Raw genomic sequence first — 19,460 nt, 5'->3', positions numbered from 1 at the left:
TACATCAGAAATGCGGTTCAGTGAAATGTTGAGGGTGAGATTGCAGTGCAGTGAAGACTGGAAAATGTGCCCTTTCCTCACTGTAGTGCGATCTCATAGTTGATATATATAATTAGTGGGGGTGGGGGGTGGGAGGCACAGCCCCCCACTAGAGCAAATTAGCTGAACTGCATTTCCGATGTAGTTGCAGGTCAGATAATTCACTTTTTGATTACATAATATAGACCCCATTAACCTTAGGCACATATTTTTCATTTGTGTTTGTTTATTAGCATAGGACAATGACCCAGCTTGGGTGTTACAGAGATAAAGATAGCATAAAAGAGCAATCCAGTCATGCAGAAAAACACAAAAAAGTTGTGAAACAAAACCTAAAATGTTAACGATAATCATGAAACAGTAGGAATATAAATATTATCATTGTCAATATTTACATACATTTGTGGAACAGGTGGGAGATAAAAGAGACTGCAATGAACGTAAGCACATCATGCAGGTTGTATGAGAAAAGAGTGTCTTCTTACTGTTATATGCAAAGAATGTCAACATTCTTCACAAAGAGCATGAAGTCAGCAGTGCTGAGGTTGGTTATACTTTCAGTCTTAGTTTAGGTGGAACAAGGAGACGAGTCCAGCAAAACCTTTGATTTGAAACATATATGTACGCATTGTAAACATTCTTAAGTGATGTGACCAGGAAGTCTATGTTTTACATTTGCTTTGATTGATGAGATAAGGTTTTAGAGAGGGGTCTATAGTTAGAGTAGGTAAATAGCAGTTAGTAAAGCCCATTAGGTAGAAAGGCAGAAACTTTCATAGTTTTGCAACAAAGAAGAGGGAAGTACATTGTAATTTCATCCTGGGCTTACATTTGTAATCATCACTGCATTACCTGCAAAACTGCGGTGGTGGTGCTGCGGTAGCGTTGTCACCTCCCAATAAGACGTTGTCCTGTTCAATTCTCAGCTAGAGCGTCTTCTGTGTGGAGACATATGTGAATGGGCGTACCTTCGTTGAAGGTTGTGCGTCAGAGCTGGCAACTCGGCACGTAAAAATCTACTGCCAATCATTAGCGGACCGGAGTTCCGCTGTGGCGACCCCTAACTGGGAAAAGCCGAAAGACACAACAACAACTGCATTACCTGCAAAAGAATGCAACACTTCATTCTCATACTGGTTAAATTATAAAGCTTCTCTTTTGGTTTTGAATTTGTATGCACGCTAACATTCTTCTCACACATATACTCAAAGTAATCAGAATACAGTAAGGGGGTCATAACAACTAAACTTTGTACACAAGTGCTTTCAGACCTCTTAAAAACACTTTAAAGTTCAATTTATGAGTTAAAGCTCTGAGGGTCTGTAAGCATCTCGACCACCCTTGCTTTTCTTGTTTAATTTAATTCCGACTTTGCAACGAGAAGCTGACATTCGTATCCCTTGCTTTCTCTAATATCCCATGGATGTTGCCAGTTTGATCACTGATAATTCTTCTCTTCCTTTCTTTAAACTAGCTTGCAGATCTGCCAGTTCCTGGTCCATATACTACTGGAGTACAGCTTGGAGGATCTTCAGCAGTACTTTGCTAGCAAGTCAAACAAGTACAACTGTTCTATAATTTGAGCATTCAGTAGCACTGGCATGTTTTGTTGGGATTGGAATATAAATTGACCTTTTCTAATATAATGACTACTATTGTGTGTTCCTAAGTTACTGGCTACATTATAATGGTATCATTTTGCAGGATTTTAAGTAATTAATTTGAAATGCCATCACTTCCAGCAACCTTGTTATTAACAAGACTTTCTAGAGCCTGTTTAATTTCACTCTGCAGGGTGGTGTCTGGTTGTAGATTCAAAGAACATTTAAATTTAATTTGTCTATTTATTTAGGTTTATTAAACATGTTAGTGGAAGGTCCCAGAGACTCTTTTCATCTGTGATCCAGGCAATGGGGCAAATAAAAAAAAATAAAACAACCGCAAAGTAGATCAAATACAAATTCACAAGAGAAGAATCCAAACTACATAAGCAAAATATAGCAAATACACAGAGAAACATGCAAGAATATTGTAGCTAGTCAAAGAGATAGAAGTAGCGGATGTGAAAACAAATTAGTAGTAATTCAGTGTAATAGCTATTTCTAGAAGCATGAAACGGTTTGGTACAATTTGTCCAAGTATATCAAACATGTTACAAGACATAGCAGCTGTTACACGTGTTAGTACGAAAGGTTATACAATTAGACAACTAAGAGAATTACTGGCAACCCTAAGCATAGAAGCTTGTTGCAGTCAATTTCTTATGATTGTTAGCCTACTTCCTCTGAAGCATGAACATTTGTTTACCTCATTCAGGTGCAACGTTAGCCTCTTTTTGAAATCCATGAGATTGTTGCTGCTTTTTATATCTTCTGATATGTTGTACCATAAAGAAGGTGCTATTTTAGGGAAAGTGAGTTCATTGATTTGTAACTTGAAGGGAGGCCTTGCTAGTTGACTGTCATTAGACATCCTTGGAGTGTAGGCTTGCTGTGTTTGAAAATGTATTGTTGGTACTTAATTATTACGGCAACCAGATTTCTGAAGTGCGATAATTCGTCATGTTTCTTTGGAAACAGGTTACTTAACCTAAAATGGGGTCTGGAAAGAAGTAACTGGTAGTTTGTCACAATGGGTATGAGGCAGGAAGATGAAAAAAGGTGAAATTATGTACTTCTGGGTGATGTGCCTCATTTACTATTTACAATTTAATTTTTCTTTTAGGTGGAACAAGGAGACGAGTCCAGCAAAACCTTTGATTTGAAACATATATGTAGGCATTGTAAACATTTTTAAGTGATGTGACCAGGAAGACTATGTTTTACATTTGCTTTGATTGATGAGATAAGGTTTTAGAGGGGGTCTATAGTTAGAGTAGGTAAGTAGTAGTTGGTAAAGCCCATTAGGTAGAAAGCTTTACAATTCCTGCATCCCTTGTTATCATGTTAGCTAAGGAAAAGTGAGTCACAAAATACACACTGACTTTTCCTGGGCAGTAGTCAGCAAAACTGATGGTGGATGTAAGGAAGAGTAACAGCTCAGTGCTTGCTCGGAGAGTGCTGCCTCTCTCTCCTGCAGGACTCCTGTGTGAGGGGTGTCAAACCTTAGCCCGCTTCAAACAGATACTTGTGTAAATCTAAACTTGTTCACTCGCAAGTTGCAACAGGCAGTCAGAGTACTAACAAGAGGTCCTGTACATGCTGAAGGATTCATTGAAATCTGTCTGAAATGTAAGTATGTGAGATTACACTCTGACCATGGACACTTGTCTGGGTGGGAATGTGCTGCCTTTCATGACCTGGGATGAGTGACAAGCAGCAGTCATGCAAATAGTTCAGGAAATGATGCTACCAGGAAAGAGGAATGCGGCAGTTATTCCTCTTCCTATGTGAAGAAATATCTGACATAATAGTACTTAATGGTTGGCACTTCCCTTCTTACATGAACAGACCTCGTTTTGCGAAAATTGTACCAATTACGACACTTCGGAAATCTGGTTGCGATAATGTGTAAGTACTGTATTGTTTTTAGAGGTCAATACTAACTGTCATTGAATTAAGCAAAATCTCAGCCATTATATGAACTGGAAGCCAGTTGCATTTGACAGTACTGAGGCAGTGGCATTTTCTATGACAGGTTTGGTGGATAAATCTGAGAATTTTATTCTCAGCAGTCTGTATTATGGAAGTATTGTAGTAAGATTTAAGACAGTGAGCGGGAAGGCATATTCCAGTCTAGGCATAAGCATACTGAGAGCTATTGCTCTTCTTGCTTTTGGAGTAAGAAGGTTTAAATTGTATAGGAGACTTTCAGTTGTGGTAAGACTTTACCAGGGTGAGACACAAGTGTTTCTGAGATGTGATTGTCTGAAGAAGAGAGCCTGAATGGTCAGTGATAATCAGGTTTGCAGTCTTTCTTAGGTGCTGTGGTGGTGTGTCATAGGATCATAGGAAGTTACTAGGCTAATGGCCCTAGGGCCTTTACAAGCCTAGCCATGTTCTGTCATTATTTCCATGATTAGCACCAATTGCCCCTGTCCAAGAGGGACACAGGTGGAACCCCCAGGGTGAATTTATGGTTAGCCATGCAATTATCCAGATTGCATTTGAAGACAGTCAATGAGGTGCTCTTTTTGACATGAAATGGGAGTCCGTTCCAAAGGTGTGGTAACCTCTGGGAGACAAATCTGTTCTTCCAGCAGGTTCTATTTATGTCACATACCAGGTTAACGTCTTTAGAGTGAGTAAACTGTGTACCATTTGACTTGCGGATATACAGCATTTCCCATAAAGCAGGGTCAAAGATTGCCTTATATGCAAAGCATAGATTGCTTCTGAGTAGTTTTTAAGAATTTTTAAGAAACAAAATAAAGTGATAGTGATTTCAGATGATCCACATAAGACATTTGCTGAAGACTTTGAAATTTCCTTGTGAGGAACCTTTGTGGTCTCTCCAATTGCTGCAGGTGCTTGGAAAGGTACATACCAAAAGGGGCATTGTACTCAATTATTCACCTGATGTGGGAAGAGTACGGAGAGGTTACAACTTCTTTTTTGTTGGATACAATGCCCTTGCTTATGAGATGAGCAATGTAGAATGCCCTTCTTACCACTGTGGTAATCAAAGGTGAGGTTGCTGTCAACCTGTGTGCCAAGGTCACTCACCACTGAGAGCATACTTAGGGTGTTGTTATGGTAGCTAGCAGGAACATTGCACTTACTGAAAGGAATGATAATACATTTGTGCATTGATTTTAAGGCCATGACTTTGGCACCAGCCATTTGTGTAAACCCTCCTGCAGGATGTTAACATCCTTTGGAGATTCTATGACCGCTCCCAGTTTGCAGTAATCAGCAAACTTTACCAGCCACAGACCTTTAATTTTAGCTTTTACTTCAGAGAAATATATTCCAAACAGTAGAGGTCCCAGGGCTGATCCCTGTGGAACACCACTGGTTACAGGGCTGCTGTTGGAGGTGGATTCCCTTATTTTGACTATATGGGTTCTATCAGTGAGCCAGTCAGTGACTCTTTTAGTGATAAAAAGGTTGATACCTAGCTGGCTGAGTTTGTCAATGATGCCTAAATGGGCATAGTGTCAAAAGCCTTGGCTACGTCTAGGCAGGCTGTATGCACAGATTCCCCTCAACAAACATAACAGTGGTTTCTGAAGTGTTAATTGTTAATTACATGCCATCATATATGTCAGTGATATTAAGGTCATTCTTCCATAGGTTTTCTGTATCATTCTGTAACCTTTTCTCAGTGTCTTCTGCTTCTTGTAAGTCTCTCTTCTTCTTTGTCTTTTGTGGTGACCATTTTTAATGGTAGATGTTAATATCTTCAATCATTTGGAAGAGATCTCATTATTCCCATTATAACTTTTACTTCCAGTTCTCTGTGCCCTTCTTCTGTATATTCCTCCTTTACTGTTCTTACTGTTCGTTAACAGCCTGTTTTCAGTTTGACGTAGACTGCCATATTTCCATTACATTCTTACTGTTCTTTAACAGCCTGTTTTCAGTTTGACATAGACTGCCATATTTCCATTACATTCTTACTGTTCGTTAACACCCTGTTTTCAGTTTGACATAGACTGCCATATTTCCATTACATTCTTACTGTTCTTTAACAGCCTGTTTTCAGTTTGACATAGACTGCCATATTTCCATTACATTCTTACTGTTCATTAACAGCCTGTTTCCAGTTTGACATATACTGCCATATTTACATTACATTCTTACTGTTCTTTAACAGCCTGTTTTCAGTTTGACATATACTGCCATATTTCCATTACATTCTTACTGTTCTTTAACAGCCTGTTTCCAGTTTGACATAGACTGCCATATTTCCATTACATTCTTACTGTTCTTTAACAGCCTGTTTTCAGTTTGACATATACTGCCATATTTCCATTACATTCTTACTGTTCTTTAACAGCCTGTTTTCAGTCTGACGTAGACTGCCATATTTCCATTACATTCTTACTGTTCTTTAACAGCCTGTTTTCAGTTTGACATAGACTGCCATATTTCCATTACATTCTTACTGTTCTTTAACAGCCTGTTTTCAGTTTGACATAGACTGCCATATTTCCATTACATTCTTATTGTTCTTTAAGAGCCTGTTTTCAGTTTGACATATACTGCCATATTTCCATTACATTCTTACTGTTCTTTAACAGCCTGTTTTCAGTTTGACATAGACCGCCATATTTCCATTACATTCTTACTGTTCGTAAACAGCCTGTTTTCAGTTTGACATAGACTGCCATATTTCCATTACATTCTTACTGTTCTTTAACAGCCTGTTTTCAGTTTGACATATACTGCCATATTTCCATTACATTCTTACTGTTCGTTAACAGCCTGTTTTCAGATTGACATAGACTGCCATATTTCCATTTCATTCTTACTGTTCTTTAACAGCCTGTTTTCAGTTTGACATAGACTGCCATATTTCCATTACATTCTTACTGTTCTTTAGCAGCCTGTTTTCGGTTTGACATAGACTGCCATATTTCCATTACATTCTTACTGTTCTTTAACAGCCTGTTTTCAGTTTGACATATACTGCCATATTTCCATTACATTCTTACTGTTCTTTAACAGCCTGTTTTCAGTTTGACGTAGACTGCCATATTTCCATTACATTCTTACTGTTCTTTAACAGCCTGCTTTCAGTTTGACGTAGACTGCCATATTTCCATTACATTCTTACTGGTCTTTAACAGCCTGTTTTCAGTTTGACATATACTGCTATATTTCCATTACATTCTTTCTGTTCTTTATCAGCCTGTTTTCAGTTTGACATAGACTGCCATATTTCCATTACATTCTTACTGGTCTTTAACAGCCTGTTTTCAGTTTGACATAGACTGCCATATTTCCCTTACATTCTTACTGTTCTTTAACAGCCTGTTTTCAGTTTGACATATACTGCTATATTTCCATTACATTCTTACTGTTCTTTAACAGCCTGTTTTCAGTTTGACATAGACTGCCATATTTCCATTACATTCTTACTGTTCTTTAACACCCTGTTTTCAGTTTGACATAGAATGCCATATTTCCATTACATTCTTACTGTTCTTTAACAGCCTGTTTTCAGTTTGACATAGACTGCCATATTTCCATTACATTCTTACTGTTCTTTAACAGCCTGTTTTCAGTTTGACATAGACTGCCATATTTCCATTACATTCTTACTGTTCTTTAACACCCTGTTTTCAGTTTGACATAGACTGCCATATTTCCATTACATTCTTACTGTTCTTTAACACCCTGTTTTCAGTTTGACATAGACTGCCATACTTCCATTACATTCTTACTGTTCTTTAACACCCTGTTTTCAGTTTGACATAGACTTCCATATTTCCATTACATTCTTACTGTTCTTTAACACCCTGTTTTCAGTTTGACATAGACTGACATATTTCCATTACATTCTTATTGTTTGTTAACACCCTGTTTTCAGTTTGAAGTAGACTGCCATATTTCCATTACATTCTTACTGTTCGTTAACAGCCTGTTTTCAGTTTGACGTAGACTGCCATATTTCCATTACATTCTTATTGTTCTTTAACAGCCTGTTTTCAGTTTGACATAGACTGCCATATTTCCATTACATTCTTACTGTTCTTTAACAGCCTGTTTTCAGTTTGAGGTAGACTGCCATATTTCCATTACATTCTTACTGTTCTTTAACAGCCTTTCAGTTTGACATAGACTGACATATTTCCATTACATTCTTACTGTTCTTTAACAGCCTGTTTTCAGTTTGACATATACTGCCATATTTCCATTACATTCTTACTGTTCTTTAACAGCCTGTTTTCAGTTTGACATATACTGCTATATTTCCATTACATTCTTACTGTTCTTTAACAGCCTGTTTTCAGTTTGACATAGACTGCCATATTTCCATTACATTCTTACTGTTCTTTAACAGCCTGTTTTCAGTTTGACGTAGACTGCCATATTTCCATTACATTCTTACTGTTCTTTAACAGCCTTTCAGTTTGACATAGACTGACATATTTCCATTACATTCTTACTGTTCTTTAACAGCCTGTTTTCAGTTTGACATATACTGCTATATTTCCATTACATTCTTACTGTTCTTTAACAGCCTGTTTCCAGTTTGACATAGACTGCCATATTTCCATTACATTCTTACTGTTCTTTAACACCCTGTTTCCAGTTTGACATATACTGCCATATTTGCATTACATTCTTACTGTTCTTTAACAGCCTGTTTTCAGTTTGACATATACTGCCATATTTCCATTACATTCTTACTGTTCTTTAACACCCTGTTTCCAGTTTGACAAAGACTGCCATATTTCCATTACATTCTTACTGTTCTTTAACAGCCTGTTTTCAGTTTGACATATACTACCATATTTCCATTACATTCTTACTGTTCCTTAACACCCTGTTTTCAGTTTGACATAGACTGCCATATTTCCATTAGATTCTTACTGTTCTTTAACAGCCTGTTTTCAGTTTGACATAGACTGCCATATTTCCATTACATTCTTACTGTTCTTTAACACCCTGTTTTCAGTTTGACATAGACTGCCATATTTACATTACATTCTTACTGTTCTTTAACAGCCTGTTTTCAGTTTGACATAGACAGCCATATTTACATTACATTCTTACTGTACTTTAACAGCCTGTTTTCAGTTTGACATAGACTGCCATATTTCGATTACATTCTTACTGTTCTTTAACAGCCTTTTTTCAGTTTGACATAGACTGCCATATTTCCATTACATTCTTACTGTTCTTTAACAGCCTGTTTCCAGTTTGACATAGACTGCCATATTTCCATTACATTCTTACTGTTCTTTAACACCCTGTTTCCAGTTTGACATAGACTTCCATATTTCCATTACATTCTTACTGTTCTTTAACACCCTGTTTCCAGTTTGACATAGACTGCCATATTTCCATTACATTCTTACTGTTCTTTAACACCCTGTTTCCATTTTGACATAGACTGCCATATTTCCATTACATTCCTACTGTTCTTTAACAGCCTGTTTTCAGTTTGACATAGACTGCCATATTTCCATTACATTCTTACTGTTCTTTAACACCCTGTTTCCAGTCTGACATAGACTGCCAACTTTCCATTACATTCTTACTGTTCTTTAGCAGCCTGTTTTCAGTTTGACATAGACTGCCATATTTCCATTACATTCTTACTGTTCTTTAACAGCCTGTTTCCAGTTTGACATATACTGCCATATTTCCATTACATTCTTACTGTTCTTTAAACACCCTGTTTCCAGTTTGACATAGACTGCCATATTTCCATTACATTCTTACTGTTCTTTAGCAGCCTGTTTTCAGTTTGACATAGACTGCCATATTTCCATTACATTCTTACTGTTCGTTAACACCCTGTTTTCAGTTTGACATAAACTGCCATATTTCCATTACATTCTTACTGTTCTTTAACAGCCTGTTTTCAGTTTGACATAGACTGCCATGTTTCCATTACATTCTTACTGTTCTTTAACAGTCTGTTTTCAGTTTGACATAGACTGCCATATTTCCATTACATTCTTACTGTTCTTTAACACCCTGTTTCCAGTTTGACATAGACTGCCATATTTCCATTACATTCTTACTGTTCTTTAACACCCTGTTTTCAGTTTGACATATACTGCCATATTTCCATTACATTCTTACTGTTCTTTAACAGCCTGTTTTCAGTTTGACATATACTGCCATATTTCCATTACATTCTTACTGTTCTTTAACAGCCTGTTTTCGGTTTGACATAGACTGCCATATTTCCATTACATTCTTACTGTTCTTTAACACCCTGTTTTCAGTTTGACATAGACTGCCATATTTCCATTACATTCTTACTGTTCTTTAACAGCCTGTTTTCAGTTTGACATAGACTGCCATATTTCCATTACATTCTTACTGTTCTTTAACAGCCTGTTTTCAGTTTGACATAGACTGCCATAGTTCCATTACATTCTTACTCTTCTTTAACAGCCTGTTTTCAGTTTGACATAGACTGCCATATTTCTATTACATTCGTACTGTTCTTTAACAGCCTGTTTTCGGTTTGACATAGACTGCCATATTTCCATTACATTCTTACTGTTCTTTAACAGCCTGTTTTCTGTTTGACATAGACTGCCATATTTCCATTACATTCTTACTGTTCTTTAACAGCCTGCTTTCAGTTTGACGTAGACTGCCATATTTCCATTACATTCTTACTGTTCTTTAACAGCCTGTTTTCAGTTTGACATAGACTGCCATATTTCCATTACATTCTTACTGTTCTTTAACAGCCTGTTTTCAGTTTGACATAGACTGCCATATTTCGATTACATTCTTACTGTTCTTTAACAGCCTGTTTTCAGTTTGACATAGACTGCCATATTTCCATTACATTCTTACTGTTCTTTAACACCCTGTTTCCAGTCTGACATAGACTGCCAACTTTCCATTACATTCTTACTGTTCTTTAGCAGCCTGTTTTCAGTTTGACATAGACTGCCATATTTCCATTACATTCTTACTGTTCTTTAACAGCCTGTTTCCAGTTTGACATATACTGCCATATTTCCATTACATTCTTACTGTTCTTTAACACCCTGTTTCCAGTTTGACATAGACTGCCATATTTCCATTACATTCTTACTGTTCTTTAACAGCCTGTTTTCAGTTTGACATAGACTGCCATATTTCCATTACATTCTTACTGTTCTTTAACAGCCTGTTTTCAGTTTGACATAAACTGCCATATTTCCATTACATTCTTACTGTTCTTTAACAGCCTGTTTTCAGTTTGACATAGACTGCCATGTTTCCATTACATTCTTACTGTTCTTTAACACCCTGTTTTCAGTTTGATATAGACTGCCATATTTCCATTACATTCTTACTGTTCTTTAACAGCCTGTTTTCAGTTTGACATAGACTGCCATAGTTCCATTACATTCTTACTCTTCTTTAACAGCCTGTTTTCAGTTTGACATAGACTGCCATATTTCTATTACATTCGTACTGTTCTTTAACAGCCTGCTTTCAGTTTGACGTAGACTGCCATATTTCCATTACATTCTTACTGTTCTTTAACAGCCTGTTTTCAGTTTGACATAGACTGCCATATTTCCATTACATTCTTACTGTTCTTTAACAGCCTGTTTTCAGTTTGACATATACTGCCATATTTCCATTACATTCTTACTGTTCTTTAACAGCCTGTTTTCGGTTTGACATAGACTGCCATATTTCCATTATATTCTTACTGTTCTTTAACACTCTGTTTCCAGTTTGACATAGACTGCCATATTTCCATTACATTCTTACTGTTCTTTAACAGCCTGTTTTCAGTTTGACGCAGGCGGCCAGATTTCCATTACATTCTTACTGTTCTTTAACAGCCTGTTTTCAGTTTGACATAGACTGCCATATTTCCATTACATTCTTACTGTTCGTTAACAGCCTGTTTTCAGTTTGACATAGACTGCCATATTTCCATTACATTCTTACTGTTCTTTAACAGCCTGTTTTCAGTTTGACGCAGGCGACCATATTTCCATTACCGTTTGCTCTTCTTCTTTCCTCAACTATTTGCAAAACCTCCACATTTTTTCCTACATAATCTTCTTTATAATTGAAAAATAATTGTCATCTCCTGGAAAACATCATGAACATCTGTAGCTGGAGCATAAATTTGTACCAATGTAACACTGAATGACTTCCATAAACATCTGACTGAGATAATATGATCATTTTTGTTGGGGAGGGGGTTGTAACCATAGTATGACTTTGACAGACTTACTCCCTTTCTTCTACATCATTCATGATCACAGTTGAAGACCTGAAGATTATCTGAAGTAAAATGGCCCATTCCTATCCACATCATTTCACTAATTCACAAGAATTCCCTACAATGTCATCTTACTCAATTACATCTGAAGTGGTCACCCCTATCAGACAGTTAAAACACCAGTTTTAAAGGACCAGGTGAGGCACACCAAAAAAAAAAAAATAATGTCTGCAGTTCAAATAACCTAGCATATACCTCCTCACACACACACTCATAATAATCCATTAAAATGTAGATATCTTGAAGAAACTCACTGTGGTCCCAATTGACAAGCAAGGCCCTTCACTGACCCCACTAATTCCAGACAAATTACTCTCACAAATATATTGCTCAAGCTGATGAAGAGAGTCATTGTGGAAATTATCACAAGGAATCATCTTCACCATTACATAACTGAGTATAAGTTTGACAAAGACTGAACTTGGATACTTAACAATTGATTTATTTATTTATTTTTTGAGATGGTGACCTCCACCTTGTTTGAAGGTCTATCTGTCCTTTCAGCTTACCTTGACCTGGTTATAATGTTTCACACTATACTCCATTTAGAAGTCATACATAAAATTAATGAAATGAAGTTAATTAATTGAGGTTCATAACTGGCTATGTGGTAATTTACAACAGGTAAAAACTGGAGAATTCCTGTCCCCACCATTCCGTCACCAGTAAAGTCCCTCAGAGCTCTGTTATGGGACAACTTCTTTCTGGCATTTTTTCTCAGATGTTACAATTAAACTCAATACCTTGCTCACTAAACATGGAAATAATGATAATATTTGATTTGTCATTAAGCCTGTTTACATCAGCTTTCTTCAAAGTGTCCTTGACACATGATTTTTTCACACTAAAACAATGTACTTGTTAAGTGCTTTCATCTTTACCGGACTTCATTAGAACCAATACAATATAATCATGAATACGTTTAAAACCTATCCAATTGAGTTAAAAGCAATGAAATACTGCCACCCATTAAATCACATTCAATAATTCAATAATGTGGTTAAACCCCATCCCCTACAGCCTGTTTCTTCAAACAGTACTTAATGTTACATTTAAATCATGCAGTAGAAATGATAATGAATTCACTGTCAAAAAATACAACATTCTGACATTTGGCAACCCCCCCCCCCCCCCCCCCCAACCTGGTTTATACACTACAGCTGGCAAAGATCTAGCGGCCACAACTAATAAAAGCCCTAGAGTTATTTGAATATATTAACCTTTTTTTCTGACATCACCTTAGCTGGTACCATCCACAAAGCATAAGGAGTAGCCCCAACAGGGGTTGAGATGCAGTGCCAGGAAAGTAACTGTTCCCATCTTATATAGCTCTTATCAGACAACTTAAAGAATACTACACCATATTCTGTAATTAAAAAATCATGTACCATATTCTGTAATCTACTTGCACATTATTTGGTATAAGTTCAGAAGTCACAAAGATTCCTCACAAAAAGAAAATCAAAAGAGCTTTGCAGCATGTCTTAGAGAAGACCTGTGCCATATACAGAGTATTACATGACCTCTTACAATCTGAAATGTTTTGCTTGGAATACTCTCCTGGTTATCTGAATGCAAGGTCACATCCTGCTTGAATAAAAATCAGTATCAACCCTACTGTGAAACACTGCAACTCCATGTCTCATACTCCCTGGCCTATGGAATAAAGTCCTCTTTTAAATTAAACTCATCCCATCTACCCATTCCTACAAGAAGAAAGTAGGTACTGAATGGATATCAATCAAGTCCTAGCATAGGGTCCAGAGCATTAGGATCCTCAATGACCAATAGGCATTCAACTCATTCACCTAGGTTATGAATCCATGAAGCTCTCTGTTATTTTGTCTGGCCAAAGAAATGTAACAGACTGTTTTGGTGGCTCTCATTTGAAATTTCTATACTTCAAATGCTGAGTTCTGACAAGCTGAAAAAAAAGACAAAAAAACAGGGAGCAAAGCAAATCTCAAACTTTTCTCTTCTCCTTTAAACTTTTTTTTTTGCTAGGAGGCAAACCCTCCTGCACCCCCCCCCAATGCACACACACCCTGAACTTATATATACCAACTCCAAGATTGCCATACCTCAATGAAAAGGTAATATCCCTGAAAACGGCTATCTCAGCTTTGTATAAGTAAGCCAGTTTTTCAATCATTAAATCTCCATGTTTTGGGATTCACTCTAGTGGGTTATGACATTTCAAATGGTTACCATTTAGGCATATTAAAAACATGTGCAAAGTCACATTGCCTTGGGCCTGTATCTCATTTGTTTCTAAATATTCAACACTTCCTGTTTTAAAAAAATGAGGTAAAAATCTTTGTTTAACTCAAACGTAATACAAACAGACCTTTAAATCCATGTTACCCAGGAGCCTGCATGCCAGCCTCCTCTCAGAGTTCAACAGCTCTTGCATCTACCATTTAGGTTATAACAGCAGTTGTGCCATGTTCAGTCTCCTATTGACATCACCATTGTGGAGAGAGGAGAAAAAAGAGAGAGAGAAAGAGGGAAAGAAAGAAATAAGAAAGAAAGAGAAAGAAAGAAATAAAGAAAAAGAAAGAAAGAGAAAAAAAGAAAGAAAGAAAGAAAAAAACACGAGAGAGAAAACTTTGTACTTTTCTTCCTACTTTCATTACACATGTATTAGTGATATTACACTTCCTCCAGTTTTATTTGCACTACTAGTTCCTGGTTATATTAGTCAGGGATGACAAAGAGAAATGGTCTCAGTGCTTACATGATGATATCTTTTATGACGAAATATATCCGGACTAAACAGCTATCTAAAACATTTTAAGTAATTAAGAAGCCTTCCGCAACATAAGTACTCATTAAACTTAAAATACTTTATTGGCATGATCCAGAAGGGTTTATAATAAAGAGCAAATAAAATCACTGTTAATTTTTGCAAATGAATAATGCCATCTACCTCCCAAATATAAAATGTAAACTGCAAGTTATGATCTTCTAGAAAACTGAGTGTTCTCTCACAGCACACAAAACCACTAAGTATTTGGGAGTATAATACTGATAATTGTGTTTCTGAAAACTGATTAGTAATAAATAACGCATATTATGCAATTATGCGATAAGAAATGTCATCAGACATGGAACATAAATGCACACACTATGTAACACACTGCCATCAGTTAATAAATACCTGCTACTGATAGCCGTTCAGGTATGTACATGTTATAAGCGAGGGGGGGCATTTCTTCCTGCAGTACAGGGGGTCTTTTATCTTCTCCAAGACCAACCACTTTCAGACGATCAGGAACTCGCATGTGTTGGTAAACAGATTCAGTGAAACCAAAATCACTTTGAATTCTGGTTTGGTCAAGCCCCAGAAATGCCGATAAACTCATTGTCACTAAAATAATGGAGAAAAAAGGTTAAAATACTTAAATAATATCTTACAATACATGCTACATAAAAAATTAATTTTTTTTTTATTTATTCTAAAAACTTTGAATCTAGTAGTACAGTAATGCATTCTGTGTTCACGTGCGAGGTATTGAGAAGGGTATTGAATACTAGAAGAAGATAATAAGTACTCAATCAAATAAAACCGAACATGAAATTGACGGCAACATTTTAGATAAATACATAATTCTAGTATGGAAAAGTAAAAACAATCTAAGGCTCACAAATGAGATGCGATATTAGCCAAATTAAGCAAATAAATACCAAAAACATGAAATTCCAGTGATCACTTTGGGCATTTAAACTGACCAGCAAGGGATTTAGATGTGTGGATATAAATAAATGCTGATATCAAACTGAGACTGGTCATTTGTGATCTGTGCTCTACCCTGGTTAACACATTTAAATAAATAAATTCCTCATTTACCCACTTTATCCACTTTGGGGTCTGAACCTATTCCAGCATTGAGCAGGAACAAGACAGAGACTCTAGTTATGGATAGGATGCTAGTCTCCTGTATGATGCACAGACAGACACACACACCAATACTCACGCACAAAAACATACATAGACGTATGCATGTGCCTATGGCATTCATTATTATATTTGTAACCGCTTACTGTCAAATATGGTGTATCTTCTCAGAAAGGGTACATTCCACTGCAACAGTATGTGTATTTTTTTAGCCAAAGAGTTTAATAAAAGTTTTTTTTTGTAAGGAGGCTGTCTTAAGCAAATTAAAAAATAGTTTCTAACATAAATCTAGCAAATGAAGCATTTGATAGGACTTTTGTTACAATTTGGAATTATTTCCTGTTTCTACCTTTAGTTGAGGAAAAAAAAATATTTTCTCCAGCCAAGGTGACATTTCTGCTACTACATGTAGAGTGATATACTTACATGTTGAGCTTATTATAAGCTTTTCCCCAGTTCCTCAATGTCAGCAGAGCTGTAGGTAGAATGGGAACTGGGAAGGGGCCAGCTGTAAGTAGGATAGGAAGTGGGGTGGGACCAGCTGTAAGTAAGATAGGAAGTGGGGAGGGTCCAGCTTGAGTTTGTGGTGAATTTTTCCCAATGGTGGCATTCTTTGGACTGAGTGCTGGCAAAGTCAGTGTGTGTTGGGTTGCTTGGCTGTCACTGATACAGTTTGTTCCAGTTGAATGCCTGGAGGAGTTGAATGCACATACTGTTTGCACTGGCTTGGCTCATAATGGGCTCAAAGAGCTAAGCCAGATCCTTACATCATCTCTCTCTTGGTGCTTCTTCAAAAGGTGCAGGCACGCCCACCTGTATTCAGAATTGTTAACTCATTTTAGTTACCGTATGTGCTAGTCAAAACAGTAGCTAATAAAACAAACATTTAACTTTAACTTAAGAAACTCATTAAGTATAATCATTGTGAGTACCATTTGTGCATACGTGCTTGTACATCATGGGTGGATGACATTGTTTGGGAACTTCATTTATTTTAAATAAAGAAGTGCTTTGTTATAATAAATGACCCTGTGACCCATTTTAGACAGCCACAGCTTTATGCTTGTTGCCGTTCCATGATTCACTGGGAAAGCAACAAACAGAAGGCTCATAACTCTGAAATGCTACAGTAGATAGTTGGACTCCAGCTCTGCAAGAGCAGTGCCAGGTGATGGTATTGAGAAGGTTTTTTTTTTAAATATTGACAGAGTACTTTGCTTTTGTATGAATTGGCTCAGGGTGACAGTATTTTATTCAGTTGTGTGAAATATTGGACAAACATAGAATAGCGGTCTGATTTCCTTCAATTAATGAGCAACGTACACACAGTTTATGTTCATTCTTAGTTTGTAATGACTTTTCCATTATCCTACAGCTGTAATGATAAGATATGATCTTATGCTTCATTGTGTCAGACAGAAAGTAGAGCATGGGGATAGGAGCTCTTTGTATAACAGAGAACTCATAAATGCACAACTCATTGGTAAATAAAAAAGTAAGGAGGAAGGTCAGGGAGTTACTATGGGGTGCAAAAATGGCATCAGAGTCCCTGTATATGTTGCTTATGGACCTTCTGCAAATTGGGAGTAGCAAAAGAGAGGCTGAGAGAGCGAACGTAAAACATGGTAAACTTGGTGGTACGGAGACATTTGGTTGTGCATGGTGGTTTTCATATGACATTAATTGGAACAGACAGGTTGAAGCAACCACTTTCAGAAGAGCCAAGTTATCCTTGATACTTACCTGGGAATATTTTAACTGTTGTCAGACATCTGAGAGAGGTACACAGACAACAAAGTACTTATAACTATTGTCTGCTGTGAAGGCTGCCAGCCTTGCAAGATAGAATTTTGTAGATAATTCTATGTCATTGTAAATATTAATATAATCCACAGGCTTGTTTTTACAAATGTAAGAAAACTAAAATGTAAGAAAACTGTGTTATATGCAAACTTCAAAAATGTAACCACAGTGCACCCTGCTGGAAGAAAGCTAAGTAAAGAGTTACAACTGTGTTTGATCTCAAGCTCAGAGGCAGGATGTCTGGGCTAGCAAATTATTTTCATTGTTATTAAGACAGAGATAATTACTAGAGTTTACATGTAAAAGTGTCTTTTATTGCTGTGTCTTGCTGGCCAGGTGCAGCTTACAAAGAAATGTGAATTTTGAGTTTCTGTTAGCCTGGGAACTAAAGGAGAAGTGATAAAAATGATGCAATGTGAAAAGACTCAGCAGTAATGGGTATTATCAATTTAAGACTTTCTCAGAAAGAGATTGAGCATTTTGTATCTTAATCTGGGTCTGATAAGAACTCATCAGTATGTGCTTGCTCTGTATGTAAGTAGTATTTAGAATAGTGATTCATCTTAGAATTTATTTAGGAACTTAGCCAGATTAGAATAGCTGGTTTCTATATTTATGTGAGACTATCCTATAATATTGTTTTAAAGTTCCTGTGATTTCTGAACTCTTGATTAGCACTGTGTTGAATTGGTGAGATTTGTCTTGTGTTTTTATTATTTATTATTAAATATTTTTAAACCTTTCAACTGTGGCTGTTTTGTGTAGAGATAATTTAAACTTTAGAGTACTTGCATGTATTTGGTGATACTGTCCAAGCCACTCCAATAGTCTTGCTGCTCAGTCACACTTACTATTTGGATAACAGTAATATTACACAGTGAAATTGGTCATCCTTTGGGAAGGGTCTTATAGTAGCTGATAATAGTGGTTGGTGACAGTACCTACCTGACACTACCTTATAGTCTGGGCAAGAAGGAGGTATAGCTGGAGATCCTGTGCCAGCCTTCCCCAGGAGTCTCTGTATGTTTGTATATAAATCAAATCATAAAGTCTGTGTGTGTCAGCTACTTGGGCAGGGACACGAAGCACTGTTTGGACAGAGAGGGTGCTGGTGATTTTAGCATGACCACTAGGCTGAGATCTGAACCATATAGCTGTGCCAGTGGGGAGTCTTATTGGGGATCTGGAGAGAAAGGGAGAAACCAGCCCCAGACTGACTGTGATCTCTGTGTGCTCTTAAGGGAAATTGTACTTTACTGAGTGGCATTTGTTATACTCCAAATGTGCACATCCCTCACTTGTGCTAGTGGTGAGGATTTAGGCTCCTTCATTACTGAGCCAGTGCACGGGCATCACATCTGTATACAGGGATTATTGCATAGCTCTTAACAATTCCTAGTTTTGCCTCACATTCTTGATCTGTTCATTTTTTTATAATTAATTTTTTGGATAAATGTTTTGGAATGCAGTCATTAATGGCAAGCATCTGAGTTTCATATTTCATATCTTTTAGACAATGCATGCTAATGCAAAAACTGTTACTCTGACAACTTTCTAATTAGACAACAACATGATTTAAAATTTGACCCTCATTTGGGCCTTTGTGATCCATTTATTTTTTGTCTTTGTTCCTGATTCTTTAATGGTGCTCTATAGGTGATACATGACTGACTGTGTACTTTTACTCAGTTTATTTGGGTTGGACATCTGAGGAATACAGCCAGGGATTGCTATGGGGTATATGGTCTGTCTGTGGACTCTGCAGTCATGATCAAGCTAAGCAGTTTTTAGTTTGCCTTTTCATGAGTTGAGAGCATTTGTTTAAATCACTATGGAATACTTTACT

At 36.8% G+C, this 19,460-nt stretch overlaps 1 protein-coding gene across 4 annotated transcripts in view; it reads right to left on the bottom strand.

Annotated features, from left to right (window-relative positions):
* Window positions 1-19,460, bottom strand: part of LOC122790041 (mitochondrial fission factor-like) — a 323,878-nt gene that overhangs the window by 298,669 nt on the left and 5,749 nt on the right. For all 4 annotated transcript variants that reach the window (XM_044057597.1, XM_044057599.1, XM_044057600.1 and 1 more), the window contains exon 2: window positions 15,074-15,283. In XM_044057597.1, the coding sequence (XP_043913532.1) occupies window positions 15,074-15,278 (205 nt within the window). In that variant the 5' untranslated portion in view covers window positions 15,279-15,283. The remainder of the gene's footprint in view (window positions 1-15,073; window positions 15,284-19,460) is intronic.

Source organism: Protopterus annectens, chromosome 15.part0, assembly GCF_019279795.1.
Source record: "Protopterus annectens isolate FY-2018-M chromosome 15.part0, PAN1.0, whole genome shotgun sequence".
NCBI classification, from domain to species: domain Eukaryota; kingdom Metazoa; phylum Chordata; order Ceratodontiformes; family Protopteridae; genus Protopterus; species Protopterus annectens.
Note: the sequence above shows the minus strand (reverse complement) of the source record. Positions and strands in the feature narration are given on the sequence as shown.